The following is a 17,608-nucleotide window of genomic DNA, read 5'->3' on the forward strand; positions in this document are numbered from 1 at the left end:
TGATGAGATTATACTGGCCTGAGGATTCATGCTGGCAGTGATCCCGGGACCCTGACAGGCTTAAGAGGTCAGTGTAGGGTGTAGGCGCTGGCTCAGGGTGCCCCTCACAGCGCCGCACTATGTACCGCTGAGCCCCGGAGTGCAGTTAGTACTGCGCTTCATACCCTGTTGCCGTCATCTTCACACCGGCTCCCCGCTTGCTAGGGGGGCTGGTGACTGACTCGCCACCGATCTTCTGGCTGTAAGTGGGTGGCGGCATGCTGCCGGGGTGAGCGATCCCCTGTGGCGGGGAACGCTCGTCCCCTCAGGATCTCAGTGTCCTGTCAGCGGAGATAGTGGCCCAGACCCCGCAGGGCGGACGCTACTCCCCCCTCTTAGTCCCACGAAGCAGGGAGGCCATTGCCAGCAGCCTCCCTGTAAAATAAAAAACTCTAAAATAAACTTTTACTAAAGAAGCTCTGTAGAGCTTCCCTAGCTGTGACCGGCTCCTCCGGGCACATTTTCTAAACTGAGTCTGGTAGGAGGGGCATAGAGGGAGGAGTCAGCCCACACTCTCAAACTCTTAAAGTGCTAATGGGCCATGGCTCCTAGTGGACCCATCTATACCCCATGGTAATAATGTGGACCCCAGCATCCTCCAGGACGTAAGAGAAATAAACAATAACAACATAAATGTCTTTATTGTTTTTTTTTAGGCTTATATCATCCAGTGTGTATGGGAGGTAATATTGGTGAACGATGAACGATGCACACTCCCGCACATCGGCCCTCATTCCGAGTCGTTCGCTCGGTAATTTTCATCGCATCGCAGTGAAATTCCGCTTAGTACGCATGCGCAATAATCGCACTGCGACTGCGCCAAGTAATTTTACCATGAAGATAGTATTTTTACTCACGGCTTTTTCTTCGCTCCGGCGATCGTAGTGTGATTGACAGGAAATGGGTGTTACTGGGCGGAAACACGGCGTTTTAGGGGCGTGTGGATAAAAACGCTACCGTTTCCGGAAAAAACGCAGGAGTGGCCGGAGAAACGGGGGAGTGTCTGGGCGAACGCTGGGTGTGTTTATGACGTCAAACCAGGAACGACAAGCACTGAACTGATCGCAGATACCGAGTAAGTCTGAAGCTACTCTGAAACTGCTAAGTAGTTTGTAATCGCAATATTGCGAATACATCGGTCGCAATTTTAAGAAGCTAAGATACACTACCAGTAGGCGTAGGATTAGCGTGAGCAACTCTGCTAAATTCGCCTTGCGAGCGATCAACTCGGAATGAGGGCCATCGTTCAGCGATCACCAATTTTGAGCTGACATGCAGCTCAACCCGTAAATGTCAGGCTGAGCTGCATGTCCGGGAATGTCAGCGGTGACGTCACTGATCTTTATTGTCGAACGATAACGTTCAGTGTGTACGCGCTATATCGTTGAACGCTATATCGTTCAACGATATAGTCGTTCATCGCCGGCATTTCAGCATCGCCCAGTGTGTACCTGGCTTTAATGTTGAATTGCATGCTATGAAATAAATATGGATCTCAGCCTCTATTTAGCCGCTTGTGAAAGTAGTCATAATCAGTGTGCATTTGCACCAACCATAATCTTGGTGCAAGAGATTCATCAGAAATCAGATGAACCTCTGTGTATGCTGTACTCTGAACACTGGCGTGCGCAGCACATTTTATTAGGGGGTGCACCGTTGGAGCCTGGGGTGTGTCTAGCACCGCCTTTTGGGCATGTCTAGCACCTACTGATGGTCAACGCATATAAAATATCCACCCTTGTACCAATCCTAATAAAGCAGATACATTGTTAGATGTTGTGGTATGCACCAAACAAACACCCCAGATGGCACTCACTGCAATTACACTGCTCCTCCTCAGCCTGGTCTGGCTCCCCCTCTCTTTCCCCTGCAAGCTGCAGCAGTTTACTTACAAGTCAGTCACTCACTGACACTGACAGTCGCAGACTAGTACTGCTGCTGCTGGAAAAACGAGTGACTTGTCAATGTTGCTGCCGACCACCTGCCAGTATTGAATTTGTCTTCCTAAGAGGAACGTTGGCTGCATGCTGATCTTCATCAGTGGCTGGCGTTGGCATAGCATAGAAGGAGAGAGGTGGGCATGTGGCGGGTGTGATGGGTGGGCATGTGAGCAGCATGACGTAATCACATCACATCATGCTGTTTTTGTACATGGAGGTGGAGCCGGGAGTTTGAAAGTCGGTGGCAGTGGCACCTTTGATTAACCCAGGCGTCCGGTCAGTAATGCAGTCATGACAGGGTGCAGCACAGAGGGGACAGTAATCAGCCTGCTCGGCGATCCCTGCATCAGGCATGTGAGATTGGGGTGCCAGACATTAGGGGGTGCCTGTGCGCACCAGGCACCCCCCCTGCGCACACCTATGACTCTGAATAGCTCACAATTCTGCTTACATGCTCACAACATTAACATAAATGTTGCCACCTAGTTACACAGTCAGCTGCAAAATGTGGCTGAGATTTGTAGTTGCTCAAAGTTATGTATGCTCAATTATAAAGCGCAAGCCAGGGCAGTAGCAGAGTGACAATATGTCCTGTGTTGGCCCACCCCCAGAACATGTGACTTCATGATGTAATGAAGAGGCAGCATGGTCTCCGGGACTAGGTAGAAGCTGAGCACGATTTTACATCTCTTTGGACTGCAGGGTGTCATTCCAGGCAGCCTGCAAGCCAAATACAGGTGGCATAGGGCAGCAATGGTGCTGCCCCCTAGACTCTGTGCCCTGGGCAGCAGCATCTCTTGGCTACCCTTAGGTACGGTCCTGGCACAATAGCAAGATTTTTTCACAAAACGTGTAACCACTCCCAAAATGTTCTGTGGGGTCTAATAAAGATTTCTGTTTATAACTGTACAAGATTTCAACAACATGTGCTATATAGCTGTTGTAGAACTAGCAGTGCCAGCATGCCTGGGGAACTGCCAACACAACCTCTAATTTAAAGATCAGTTCTCGATCACATCCAGGTAGATAGCAAAACCTCCCCAAACATAGGTGCACTGTACAAGCAGCCCCTCACACACCACTGGCAAGAGCTAGAAAACATCACTCTAAGGCAGGGGTGGGCAATTATTTCAGCTGAGGGGCCACTTGACACTTTCCTGTCAGTATTCGAGGGCCGCACACAAAATAGCAGCCCCCCTCCATGCGCCAAAAATATAGGGATGTGGCTTGTGTGGAAGGGGCGTGGCCAAAAATCATACAGATTCATATTAGGCTGCACAATAGTCTCCATTATTTAAATGATGCCACACAGTAGCGTCACTTACACACATTACAGCAGGTAGAGCTCTCTTTTACACACTGTGGGTGGGGGTGGGGGGAGGGTTTGGGTTAGGCTGCGAGGAGTGGAGGTTAGGGTTGGGCACCGCCCTCGGAGGGTAAGGGTTAGGCTACTGGGGGAAGGGCCCTAGGTTTAGGCAGCCATGGGGGGTGGTTAGGGTTAGGCACCAAGGGAGGAGGTTAGGGTTAGGTTGCGGGGAGGGAGGGTTAGGGCGTTGGGAAGGGAGAACACACCTTACTCACCCCTGTCAGTTTCGAGATATCGGGATCCCAGCATCGGTATTTTGAACGACGGGATCCCAAGTGGCGGTGAATCATACTGATCCAACACATACACAGAGCTACATATACAGAGTTACACAGACACATATACAGAGTTACATATACATAGTTACACAGACACATATACAGAGTTACACAGACACATATATAGAGTTACAGACATACAGTATACATAGAGTTACACAGACACATATAGAGCTACAGACACATATACAGAGCTACAGACACATATAGAGCTACAGACACATATACAGGGGTGGTCTTCTGTATACCGGCGGTCGGGCTCCCGGCGCTCAGTATACCGGCGCCGGGAGCCCGACCGCCGGCATACCGACACTTATTTTCCCTCGTGGGGGTCCACGACCCCCATAGAGGGAGAATAAAATAGTGTGGCGCGCGTAGCGCGCCACCGTGCCCGTAGCGTGGCGAGCGCAGCGAGCCCGCAAGGGGCTCATTTGCGCTCGCCACACTGTCGGTCAGCCGGCGGTCGGGCTCCCGGCGCCGGTATGCTGGGCGCCGGGAGCCCGACCGCCGGCCAGCCGTAGTGAACCCATATACAGAGCTATAGACACATATAGAGTTACACAGAGACATATACATATACAGACACATACACAGAGTTACAGGCACATTATCATTTAGAGTTACACAGACATAATATAATTTATGGTCCCTCATACCTTAAATGAAAGACTGTCACTGCATGAAAACTTTGACTTCTTTGGAAGCCCATCATCCTACCTGCCATTCATAATAAAGTGCAGGAGCATCAGGGCTGTGCTCCGTGCTGGATAGCCCCGCCCCCTGCAGGGACACTACTTCCTCCTTTCTTCTTTCTGATAATCAGGGATTTCCCATTAAAGGAGGGGGGCCCAGGACACATGCCCCGAGAGACCCCTGCTACTGAGAGCCCACCATTCTCCGCACGGCAAAGCAGTCCTTCCCCCTGTCTCAGAGGCGGAGCTTCGCCTGGCTGGCTGGGTGAGTGAGAATAGCAGGGGGAGGAGGAGCTGCGCTGACGGAGAAGGGGGAGAGATCACATAGTGCCGGCTGCGGCAACAGAGCCGCGCTGCCGCAGGCATCAGCTCGCAGCCGCTGCTGGTGACCTGGGCTGGAAGCTGGCCGGGACAATGGCAAGCGGCCCTGTCGGGCCGCTTGTCATTGCATGCAGGTGGGAGGCAGCGGGCCAGGCAGGATCGGTTCGCGGGCCGCATCCGGCCCGCGGTCCGTATTTTGCCCACCCCTACTCTAAGGGGTCTATTCATGAAGCAGTGAAAAGTGTGGAGAAGCGAGCCAGTGGAGAAGTTGCCCATGGCAACCAATCAGCACTGAAGTAACATTTATAATTTGCATACTATACAATTGTACGGAGCCGCTGATTGGTTGCCACAGGCTTACTTCTTCACTCTTTTCACTGCTTCATGATTAGACTCCTAAGTGTCTCCTCCATGGTGAGCTGGGATTAGGAAGCCCAGCACTAGCTGAAGTGGTTTATTAAAACATATAATAATAATAATAATAATAATAATAATTTTATTTATATAGCGCTCTTTCTCCAAACAGGACTCAAGACATAATCATCTATTTATCATCGCAAATAGCTGTTTCTGCATGAGTACGGCAATCCACATGACTACAGCAAATCCGCATGAGTACGGCAATCTGCATGACTATGGCAATCTATAGTTTTGTTGCTGCTGAGCGTATGCAGGCGATAACTGTTCATGAAAATAACCACAGAAGACTGCAGGCCTTTTGTTCTAAATGGGGACTACAATCTGAGGCAATTTGTGAAGCCTTTTGTTTCCGACAGCTAATGCCACCCGAAGACAGTGTTAGCTACAGGAAAAGCACTGCCAGAGAGGGATTTTCTGACCCCTACCTGACAGGATGGATTTTCTCACCTTCCCCTGCTCATGTGTTTGTATGCATACCCCGACAGAAGGCTACAGAGCTATAACCCAGAAGTTTTTTTGCAATAAGAAATTGCTATAAAAACGATCATGGTAAAGAGACCCAGAAATCTATAATCACTGCAAATAGGGGCAATGTGTTAACATTCAGTTACACAATTATACATAACTAGGATCCAGGATTATTTGTTTACAGATGCTGAGGATGAACAGCAGTGGCGTAAGTTTGTCCCAGTTGCCCGGAGGCAAGAAAAATATTAGTACCTGCCCTATATATCATTCGTGAGCCAATAAGATGCCGTTTTGAGATCCACTCATCTCTAATTCTAACTACAGTATATGAAGCTACTACAAAACCGTTGCAACTAGGCAGATCTATGTAGGGGTCCAACCACACACTACATAGATCGGCTCAATCACTCACAATGCTGATTATTTCTCTGACAATTAATTTGCTAGTGTCATATCCAGGATTAGAACCCACAACCTTTTACACTGGAAGCATACACCTTACTGATGGAGATATCTGCTCTTGCATGGGAAGTATGAGAATTCTAACTATATGAAGTTACTTGTAATCGTCAGAGAAATAACTTTATATAGTTAGATTTGTCATGTTTCCTTTATATGAGCAAATAGCTTCATCAGTAAGGTGTCTGCTTCCAGTGTATCTATAATAAAGAGGGTGTGATTTGTAAGGTGCAGTGACTAGTGGGGAAGTCGGCTACGGAAGAGATACCGGCTGCTGTCAATTAACTTCATTGATCAATGTTGCTGAACACACGGAACAGGAGGAGAGGTGCCCCCTTCAAAGCAGGAGCCCGGCGGCAGCTGTCTCCGTTGCCTCCCAGAGTTCTGCCTCTGATGAACAGCATAAAAGCAGATTCATAAAAGGCTCCTACTTGTTGGTTTTCTATGCTAACCAACCATTTATATTGCTCATCATTGAACCTTGTTCGTGTTCAACTCACTTGACATCACTATTAAACTTTTAGATTAAAGGGATTTAAGTTTCTCAGTAACAACTGCAATAACCAGTGGAGAAGAGTGATGAAGACAGCAGTAAAAGCTGTTAATTAGGAGGATTCCATTATGTCAATCACATAGCACTATTCCACTTTGATTGCTGCATATACTGTAGCTGGGGAAAAGGGTCTCTAACAGAAGCACATTTACTTACTTTGAGCAAGTAGAAGAAAATTTGCTTAAATCCTAAAGTAATAAAACCAGAATATAAGTTAAATAAACACATAAGAAAAGAAGAAAAACAAAGGTTAAGGAGAATACGGCTGCGTGTCCTTGGAAGCAATTTATTCCATTTTTGATGGGTTCCATTATTCAGAAAAGAACAGAAGACATCACTTATCTGTGTGAAGATAGTGAGGATACACACACATAAAGCTTAGTGGATTTTTACTAAATCAAACACAGGCAGTAAGGTAGAAAAAGGTTAAATACAAACACTTGCCTGCCACTTATCAAATATGGAATACAGCTAAAGTATAAGACAGGGAAAAATTGGCAGCACTCAGAGACTTGTCTTGTATAAAGCTATCTTCAGCCAATATTTCAGGACTCACAGGTACTTTTATCAAAGCAACACTATTCTTTGACTTACAATTTCTTCACAAAATAGATAGATAGATAGATAGATAGATAGATAGATAGATAGATAGATAGATAGATAGATAGATAGATAGATAGTTATTATTTTGCAAACCAAATCATAGGCAAGCACAAAGACTGAGACTCAGTAAAAAAAAAATGTACCAAGGGGTATATTTACTAAAGGTCGATTATGGTTGATTTCAGATCGATCTTAATTGATGTTGGGCTTCCAGGGTTAAAACACACATTTTTTTTTTTTTAAAAACACAATTTTTTTATTTAGAATATTTGTAGAAATACAACAATAGTATATATGTCGACAAAATAACCGTTGTATACAGAACAAAAATCGGATTAATTTGTAGGATTAGCAATAGGTATAACTGAGATCAATATAGGCGTATGCACTGTCTTACTTAGAATGTACTGGTTAATAAGGATCTTAGCCATGTAAGAAATACGTATTATATGATCCTGTAAAGTAACCAATTAATCAAGTATCGATGTTTCATATACAATTAGTTACACCTTATCAGGAAATATAAATAATAAGACATGTAAATGTCACCAAAAGGAAACTGAGTATGCTAAGTACATGTGGTTTACAAAATAATCTTACATATTAGAATTCAAGTACAAGTTATAGTACATAAGAAACCAGTAGAGAGAATTTGTATATAATTACATAAGTAGTTAATCCAAAGATAATCAAAATGGAATCGCAACAGTCATTCCACATAACCTATATTAAACCTAAAGGTAGGGGAAGGAGGAGGAGGGGGGGAGGGTGGATTCATAATGAGGAATTAGAGGTGTGCTACCATGGGAATTGCTACAAAAAAAACAAACAAGAAAACATCGGATATGAGTTGGATGAGTGGGCATAAATTTAGCACTAGTGGGAGGCATTATGAGAGGGTGACACTGCGATGTGTTTGCCAATCTGAGTTGTCAAATACTTTTGTTATGGTTCTTTGAGTGTGAGTATCTAAAGAATCAATGAAGGGTTGCCATTTCATATGAAATTTAGACATATGTGTAGTCATATCGATAAGGGTGTCTTTTCTGTCAAAATATAAGAGTTGGAGCAGTTTGGTTTTAAGTTCAGCAATAGATGGAGAAGAAGCGGATGTCCAATGGATGAGAATTATCTTTTTGGCTACTGTCACAATAGTAGTCAGAAGGGGATAATAAGATGTAAGTCGATGTGTAGTAGACCAGTGTGTGAAATTGGCAAATAAGCATGCGGATGAATCTAAAGAGAGGGTGGTGTGTAACATTTGATTAATATATGATATTGTCTTATTCCAGAATTTTTTAATTTTTTGGCATTCCCAAAAGCAGTGAAAGAAAGTTGCATGGGAGTAATGGCATTTTAAACATGAACTCGAGGTATCTTGTAAGAAATGGTGTCTTTGTGCGGGAGAAATATACGCCCTATGCAAAGTTTTTATATGTACTTCTTGGAGGTAAGAGGACTTTAGCCGTGTAAGAACCTTGTCATGGTGTTTGTGGAGGATTTGGGAAGGATTGAAATCTGGTATATCAGTTTGCCACGTTAAGGTTAGAGTTCGCCAAGCTGATGTGTCTGATTTTGGGAGTATCAGATTATAGAGGTATCTGATATGGTACGGTTCTCTTTTGAGTAAGCTTAAGAGAGAGGATATAGGGTCGGAGGAAAGAGAGAAACGAGATTCTGGATTTAAAGAGCAAGCATAATGTCTAGATTGAGGATACATGTAGAAGGAATTGTTTGAAATGTGGTGAAGTTCTTGTAATTTGACAAAAGTCCTAACAGAGCCACCTGGATCAAAAACTTGGGAAGTTAAGGACAATCCCTTTTCCTTCCAAACGAGGTATCGCGAATTATGCATGGAGGGGGTGAAGGAGGGATTCCCCCATAGGGGAACATATGGAGAAGTGGAGGGGTCTCGAGAAAGTTTTTTTATTAATTTGCAACCAGGCATTATAGGTCCAAGAAAAGAGGGGATGTTGCAGTATGTGTGGTGGGATGAGATGTTTTTTAGAGTGTAAGAGAGCACTTGGAGAATAAGGAGAAAATAGATTAAGATCTAGCGATTGATGTGAATACGAGGAAGTAGAAAGAAGCCAGTCTGAAATATATCTGAAGTGGATAGCCAAGGTGTATAAACGGAGATTTGGTAAAGATAGTCCCCCATTAGATCTATGCGTCTGTAATTTGGGCAATGCAATACGGGGCTTTTTGGCTTGCCATAAAAACATAGAGGTAAGACGATCAAATTTTTGAAGGTCTCGTTTGTGTAAACCTATGGGGAGCATTTGGAGCAAGTAAAGTATTTTAGGGAAGATTATGCTTTTAACCACTGCTATACGACCGAGGAGAGATAAAGGAAGATTAAGCCATGATTCATATAGAGAGAATATTTTGGAGAGAATGGGAGTAAAATTAAGTGCATACAGGTCCATAAGTTTTGAGGGAATAGAAATACCTAGATATTTTATGTTGGATTTACTAGGGGGAAGGTCGGGAAGAGCAGGAGGGGGTCGAAAGACTGCATTGTTTGCAGATAAGGATAACATTTCTGATTTAGAGGGGTTGATTCTAAATCCTGAGGTTCTGCCAAATCGTTCAAGAAGGTGGAATAAATGAATTAACGAAGTCTGTGGATTAGATAGGAATAATAACATATCATCGGCATAGAGGGCCAATTTTAGGGTAATATCACCTATGGGAATACCTATGATGTCTGGGGAATGTCTGATTTGGATAGCAATGGGTTCAATGGCTATGGCAAATAGTAGGGGGGATAGGGGACAACCCTGTCTGGTCCCACAAAATAATTGGAAAGGGTCAGATAAATGCTTGTTACAATAGACTTGTGAGGTGGGAGAAGTGTAAAGGGTCTGAAGAAAGGATATAAATGTAGGTGGATACCCAAAATGTTGTAGAGTCTGGAATAGGTGATGCCATGTAATAAGGTCGAAAGCCTTTTCTGCATCTAAGGCTAAGATAATTCTATCATCTGAAGAGGTGTTCATAGAGGAGTGGTGAATAGCTGATATGAGTTTTCGAACATTGGTTACAGAATGCCTACCCCAAATGAATCCTGTTTGATCATGGTGTATTATAAAAGGAAGGGAGCATTTAAGGCGATCTGCTAAAATTTTTGTGAAAATTTTGTAGTCAGTGTTTAATAGAGATATTGGGCGATATGATCCAGGGAGAGAGGGATTACGACCTGGCTTAAGGAATCATTTTATAATTGCCGAATTGTAATATTGAGGGAGAGTATGAGTGTCCAGTATTGAATTAAATAGCGTCAAAAGGTGTGTATCAATTTTATCAATCATTAATTTGTAAAATTCATTGGTGAATCCATCTGGCCCCGGGGCTTTGTGCGACTTCAGATGTTTTATTGTGTGTCTAATTTCTTCAATAGTAATGGGGGTCGAAAGAGAAGTGACAAAATCCGAGGGAATTTGAGGGAGTTGGGGGAGAGACCAGGTCTGAGAAGGTGGTGTCGGTGGTGCTTCTTGATCAGCACAGATGTCGGAGAGTGTGGGATTTGAGTAAAGGGCTTCATAATAGGATTTCATAATATGTGTCATTTGGGAAGGGTCCGATGTTAATGAGCCATCTTTCTGTTGTAGAGGGTAGATTATCATAGGAGAAGAGGAGCCTTTAAGTAAATTTGTTAATAGTCTACCGGTTTTATTACCATGTTTGTGGAAACGGAAATCTACGTGAAATTTATATCTGTCCCCCATAGAGGATAAAAATTCGTTAAATTGGAGTTTGAGGTTTAAGTAAGTAGTTTTATGGGCCATTGTAGGGTCGGATTTGAATTGCTGATAGGCATTAGATAAGGATTGTTGTAATTCCAAGTAAGATTTAGCATATATTTTTTTTAATGCAGAGGAAAATGACATAGTATATCCTCGCAGTACCGCCTTTGCAGTTTGCCAAAAAAGAGGTGGGTTTGATATTGAGTGGGACACATTTATAAGTGTATAGGAATCCCAGGCTGCCAGCATAGAATCGCAAAAGTGTTTTTAAAAGTGATTAGATGTGAAGGAAATTTCCAAGGGGGAGGATGAGCGGGATGAATGATCAGGGAGAACCAAAGTAAGGCGTGATCAGAAATCAAGATGGGTTCAAGAGAGGAGACGGAGATGGAAGGAAATAGATGTTGGGCAACCAGTATATAATCTATTCTTGAAAAAGTGTTATGGGCCGCTGAGTGGCACGAAAATTCTTTATCAATCGGGTGAAGAGCCCTCCAAACATCAATTAATTGAAGTGAAGACGCAAGAAGTGGGATACCTAGTTTAGGAAGGCGAAAACCTGCATTGGGAGGATTGGAACGGTCTAAATAAGGAGAGGAAATTAAATTAAAGTCTCCAGTAAGAACTAAATTGTCTGAGCTATACGGGCTTAAGTTAGATAGAAGGGTTTGAAAGAAGGATTTACTATATAAGTTAGGTGCATAAACTGAACAGAAAACAAAGGGCTTATCTTCAAGTAGTGTATGGGCTATAATATATCGTCCTTGGGGGTCTACTGTAGTGGAAAGTGTAAAACACACATTTACTAACATTTAAAAAAGAATATAAAAAATAATCTGCTAGTAAATGTGTTTTAACCCTGGAAGCCCAACATCGACCAAAATTGACCTTTAGTAAATATACCCCCGAGTGTCTACACTCTGCTAGAAACTGTGTGTGACCAAAATTGGGGTCTATTGAGTGCATTTAAAGAAAAAGAAAGTGTCCATAAACATGAATTTATCATTAACAAGCTGAGGATTATAAAGTGAAAGAACTACTGTAATATGAAAATTGTTATACGTGCTGTTCTTACCTGATTGCTTGCTGGACTCTTCTTCTGCTGACTGCATCTTTGCTGTGCACTAACAAATGACATATACAGTATCATTAATGCTCATTTGGCGATCATCTACTGTATATACATTTTCAGTTATACATTTACATTTAAGGCTTTTTCTTTCTATACAGAATTCTCTGAGGGTCATTTTTTTTTACAAGGCAGGCACCTCGGTTCACCCCTGCTGCAGGGGTATACAATTTTATGTCTTCTAATGGGAGTGGTGGGAAAAGCAAAGACTTCCTTGCTGTGATCTAGGAGCATGTGAACAAGAGCAAATCATGTTCTTACCTGATCATTTATTTACTCTGAAGAAATCCATGGCAGCCCTGACTAACGGTTTAATCCTCTGTCAGAGGCGTCAGGAAACAAGTTCACGCCCCTGGATGCCAGCTTACTACTCTGCCCTACCCTCCTTGTTTTAAGTGACTTGACAAACTGCTTCTGAAAAAATAGTAATACATACAAGAAAGGCAATACTGGGCTGCCGTAAGGTTCTTAAAAGAAATAAATCATCAGGTGAGAATATAATTTGCATATTTCTGTAACTGACTCCACGGCAGCTGTTAATAATGGGATGTACCTAAGCAAGCAAACAGAGGGAGGCATACATCATTAGACCAGGCAATGACCAATGCTTGCACAAAGGGCCTGACTCAGAGATGGACACAGTGAGCATCGCTGCGTCTTTGGATGCAGCGGCAATGCGCAAATATTCAAATGCAGCAGGAGGTTTCTGTAGGACAAAAAGACGCCTCCTGCATGCAGCACTGATATGAGTGCTGCGTCCAATGACACCGCATGGGATCACCATCACGACCATCGGTCATGATGGCTGCAGCCCTTAGACATCTGAGTAAGCCTCGGCTTACTCAGATTGGCTGCTGAAACTCCAAATCCTAGGATGCAATATCGGAACATCTGCGACACCATTGGCCTGCTGCAGTCCTATGGGGTCGCGCAAGCCTGCTGCCACAAATGCAATAAAGGGGCCAGGAAATCTCCGATGGAGGTCCTGGTCTAATCCCTACCACGGCGGCAACATGCCTCTGTTTTGTTAACCGGAGGCTGTAGCTGCCCCTCCTTGCCCCAAAGTGCATCAGACTGTCAATCACTGACAGTCTGATGCCGTACTGTGTCGAACATCGCAGGACTGCACAGATGCAATACGGGTCTGGTGCATGTGCAAAGTACTGATACTCGGTACTTTGCGACATGAGACACAGCTCCAACCACATCTGAACAGGCCCATGCTGCGTCTTTTGCCGGTTCTTTTCCTTTATATAGGCTAAGAGGATTTGTTTGTACCTGGACAGCGATGGGTGCCAGGAGCTGTGTTGAAGCATATGTGTAGGAAGCTGGGTGATTTGATAAAGTTATTGTGCATGGAGTGTGAGGATGAATAGCTGTACTATATATACAGAAGAGCACTGAATGTGAGGTGCGCAGGAGACAGGTGACACTGAGTGTGGGCAGTCTAAAATAATGGGCTGGATTATAACTCGCAGGATAGCCTGGGACACACTCTGCTCTTCTCCAGTGCATAAAATAAGAAGGCCTCCTGCTGTATTACTGATCTGAAGTGCGCCCTAGGACGCAGTATCAGATCTACTCCAACACCATCAACCGGCTACGTGACCCATGCAGAGGCCGCAAGACATAAGAAATAGGTAAAAGACAAACATGGAACAGAAGGCAACTTACTTCGCAAAGCCAATGAAGTCTTCATGATTGGTGTTGATATAAGAAAGTTGTATATCAATCATGAGTAACACCTTCAAGTACAAAACCAAAAAAAACCCCAATAAAAAAACGTTACTTTCCAAAATATATTTTGAACATTATGACTAGACACACATATGGGATGCTGTCTGCTGAACCCAAGGGATGTCTTGATCTTATCAACAGCTGCTTACAGGCAGTTACAGTGCAGTGTAGGAAACCTTTCCCCTGGTCCTCACCGATTTATCTGATTCGCTTTTAAAAAATAATCAATTTAAAGTGAAACATCACAACCAGCACTGCGCTTGTTTTCTTCATACTATGTGGGGTATTTAATTGGCTGCAGTAAATTACTGCAGCTAGTTAATTCACTGGGGGCTATTCCTTTAACCCCAATATCCTACACTTATTTGAGATTATTGGGGCTAACTGAATACCCCCTATGTACAACACAGCACTGTAATTCTGTGTGAGTACACACCATACTTGCCAACCTTCCCTGAATGTCAGGGAAACTCCCTGAAATAGCAGCAATCTCCCTGAACAGCCTAGCAATCTCCCTGATTGCGTCTTAACCTGGCCATACACCTAAAGATTTTTTGTCTAATCTGGCTTGTTGGTATGAAAATCTGGTAATGTATGGGAGCAAACGACAACTGACCAACTGCTTCTAACTGCTGGAAAACAACCAAAAAGGTTGTTCAGACAAATTGGTTAAATCATATGGCTTTAACCAAATTTGTATGATTGACCATTTTTGTGTGTTTTCCAGTCTTTGGGAGCAAATGGTCAATTGTCATTTGCTCTCATCCATTACCAGATTTTCATCTTTAGCTGTATGGCCAACTTTACCCCAATTATGTAGCTGTTATATACTTGGGGGGGGGGAATCAGAGATATATATACATTCAAATCAGTGCCATTTCCCTGCATTGGTTATAAGGCACAATGATCCCTATGCACCTTTGAGAAAGTCACGGGTCACGTGACGAAACGCGTTAGGACTCTGCTATCTGGCGATACCCTGAACTTTGCACCCGCTTAACAGTCTCTGAGCAGCCCCATTCATCTCTGCACTGTGACCGCCGTAAGCCGCTTCCTCACAGCACGCGGTCAACTAGCCTCCCGCAACTGCCGAACGGGAACAAGCCACAGCAGTACCGTACCCTGGAGAGGCATTGCACGGACACCGTACTTCTGGCAGAGTTGCCTCTTACCAACACGTGACATCCAGCCTCCCGCGATCACTGAACGGAATATATCCCTCTCACCAAGCAGCCACTCTGTGGGCACTGCAGGACTTTCAACCGAGGACGCTCGGTTGTACCAGCCCACATGAGAGGTATTTTAACAGCATAACACACTCAGCCTATCTCCAATACTGCAATTACATTGTATCACGGAACTGCAACATTTCTATACTGCTAATTAGTGGCAAACTGAACTGTACCCATTCAATTTGATTGTGGACTCATACTTATCCATTATTCACTATCCCTATTCAGAGTACAATCAGTGCTATATGGTCTCCTGCTGCTACTCAGTCACTATTATTGGTAGATAAGTCTTGCCTTTATACCAGGGGTGGGGAACCTCCGGCATATGGCCCGCGAAGCCCTTTGGTCCGGCCCACCCGCTCCTCTCAGTGAGACACGCCGCCGCACAGTCCGGCGGCAGCGTGTTCGTGAGCCAATCAGAGCTCGCGGACCGGCAGCCAATCAGGAGCCGCGGCTGCCAGTCCGCGAGCTCTGATTGGCTCTCGAACCGGCGGCTAGTTTCAAGTCTTACACTCCGCCACCCAACATAGCCGCGTTCTCCTCCGTGTACCCGCCGAAAGGAGCGCTAAGCGGGACAGGGGGGGGGGGGAGACAGGGGGGGTCATCTGTATACCTGGCACTGTGGGGGTCATCTGTATACCTGGCACTGTGGGGGCATCTGTATACCTGGCACTGTGGGGACATCTGTATACCTGGCACTGTGGGGACATCGTTACCTGGCACTGTGGGGCCATCTGTATACCTGGCACTGTGGGGGCATCTGTATACCTGGCACTGTGAGGGGCATTTGTATACCTGGCACTGTGGGGACATCTGTATACCTGGCACTGTGAGGGGCATTTGTATACCTGGCACTGTGGGGGCATCTGTATACCTGGCACTGTGGGGACATCTGTATACCTGGCACTGTGAGGGGCATTTGTATACCTGGCACTGTGAGGGGCATTTGTATACCTGGCACTGTGGGGACATCTGTATACCTGGCACTGAGGGGCATTTGTATACCTGGCACTGTGGGGGCATCTGTATACCTGGCACTGTGGGGACATCTGTATACCTGGTACTGTGAGGGGCATCTGTATACCTGGCACTGTGAGGGGCATTTGTATACCTGGCACTGTGGGGGCATCTGTATACCTGGCCCTGTGGGGACATCTGTATACCTGACACTGTGAGGGGCATTTGTATACCTGGCACTGTGGGGGCATCTGTATACCTGGCACTGTGAGGGGCATTTGTATACCTGGCACTGTGGGGGCATTTGTATACCTGGCACTGTGGGGGCATTTGTATACCTGGCACTGTGGGGGCATTTGTATACCTGGAACTGTGGGGGCATCTGTATACCTGGCACTGTGGGGGGCATTTGTATACCTGGCACTGTGGGGGCATTTGTATACCTGGCACTGTGAGGGGCATTTTTATGCCTGGCACTGTGAGGGGCATTTGTATGCCTGGCACTGTGGGGGCATTTGTATACCTGGCACTGTGGGGGCATCTGTATACCTGGCACTGTGAGGGGCATTTGTATACCTGGCACTGTGGGGGCAATTGTGGATCTGGCACTGCACTATTTGGGGCAAGTGTGTATCACGTCCTATTTTAACTGGCCACACCCATTTTTTTGGCGCGCGTGGGGGCAGACTTGTATGGCCCCCGAAGGATTTTATAAATATTCAAATGGCCCTCGGTAGAAAAAAGGTTCCCCACCCCTGCTTTATACCATCAGGGTGCAAAGCAATATCATTATCTCACGGTATCTAACTGAAGGGGTAATTCCAAGTTGATCGCAGCAGGAATTTAGTTAGCAATTGGGCAAAACCATGTGCACTGCAGGGGAGGCAGATTTAACATGTGCAGAGAGAGTTAGATTTGGGTGGGGTGTGTTCAATCTGCAATCTAATTTGCAGTGTAAAAATAAAGCAGCCAGTATTTACCCCGCACAGAAATAAAATAACCCACCCAAATCTAACTCTCTCTGCACATGTTAAATCTGCCTCCCCTGCAGTGCACATGGTTTTGCCCAATTGCTAACTAAATTCCTGCTGCGATCAACTTGGAATTACCCCCTAAGTTTTACTAATCATTTTGTGTATACATGTTTTTATTTTCTTTGTTTAATAAACCCCTTTTTATACACGTCGGCTCTCTGTTATCATAATTTTCCGTGTTACTTTGCGCAGCCGTTTCTACTTTAATTTCTATTTCAATCATTTAAACACACACAGTGTTTAGTACGGCAGCGCATAGTACCAGGGTAACTTTATTCATTTATATGTGGTTAATCTAGAGGCGCTGTTAAAGCAGTTATTTGTTTCTCCTTGGTCACAATGATCCCTATGGCTACATGCATTTTCAAATAAGGTCTCTCATGGACACTTAATATGGAACCACATGTGAGTAGAAGACAAGACATGAACAAACCCTGAAAAGTAACACGTTTTTTGTCAACACGCGGATCTTACTAAGCAACAACTGCAACAATGCTTAGACGGAGCACTACTGAGCCACTTTAACACCGCGCTCATAAACGTTGCTTTCACAATCTCCCTGAAATGCCTTTTCAAAAGTAGGTAAGTATAGTTCACACTGATTACAAGAATCATGCTTCAGGTATTTGTA

General features: G+C 44.6%; 1 protein-coding gene across 5 annotated transcripts in view; it reads right to left on the reverse strand.

The window, feature by feature from the left end:
* The window catches only part of DNM3 (dynamin 3), a 952,228-nt gene that overhangs the window by 641,228 nt on the left and 293,392 nt on the right, over positions 1 to 17,608 (reverse strand). For 4 of the 5 annotated variants that reach the window (XM_063939984.1, XM_063939983.1, XM_063939985.1 and 1 more), the window contains exons 12-13: positions 13,692 to 13,762; positions 11,964 to 12,012 (exon numbers count right to left, since the gene is read on the reverse strand). In XM_063939984.1, the coding sequence (XP_063796054.1) occupies positions 11,964 to 12,012; positions 13,692 to 13,762 (120 nt within the window). Of the gene's footprint in view, positions 1 to 6,692; positions 6,725 to 11,963; positions 12,013 to 13,691; positions 13,763 to 17,608 lie in introns of all 5 variants that reach the window. The other variant, XM_063939986.1, reaches the window with a different exon arrangement.

Source organism: Pseudophryne corroboree, chromosome 9, assembly GCF_028390025.1.
Source record: "Pseudophryne corroboree isolate aPseCor3 chromosome 9, aPseCor3.hap2, whole genome shotgun sequence".
NCBI lineage: Eukaryota > Metazoa > Chordata > Amphibia > Anura > Myobatrachidae > Pseudophryne > Pseudophryne corroboree.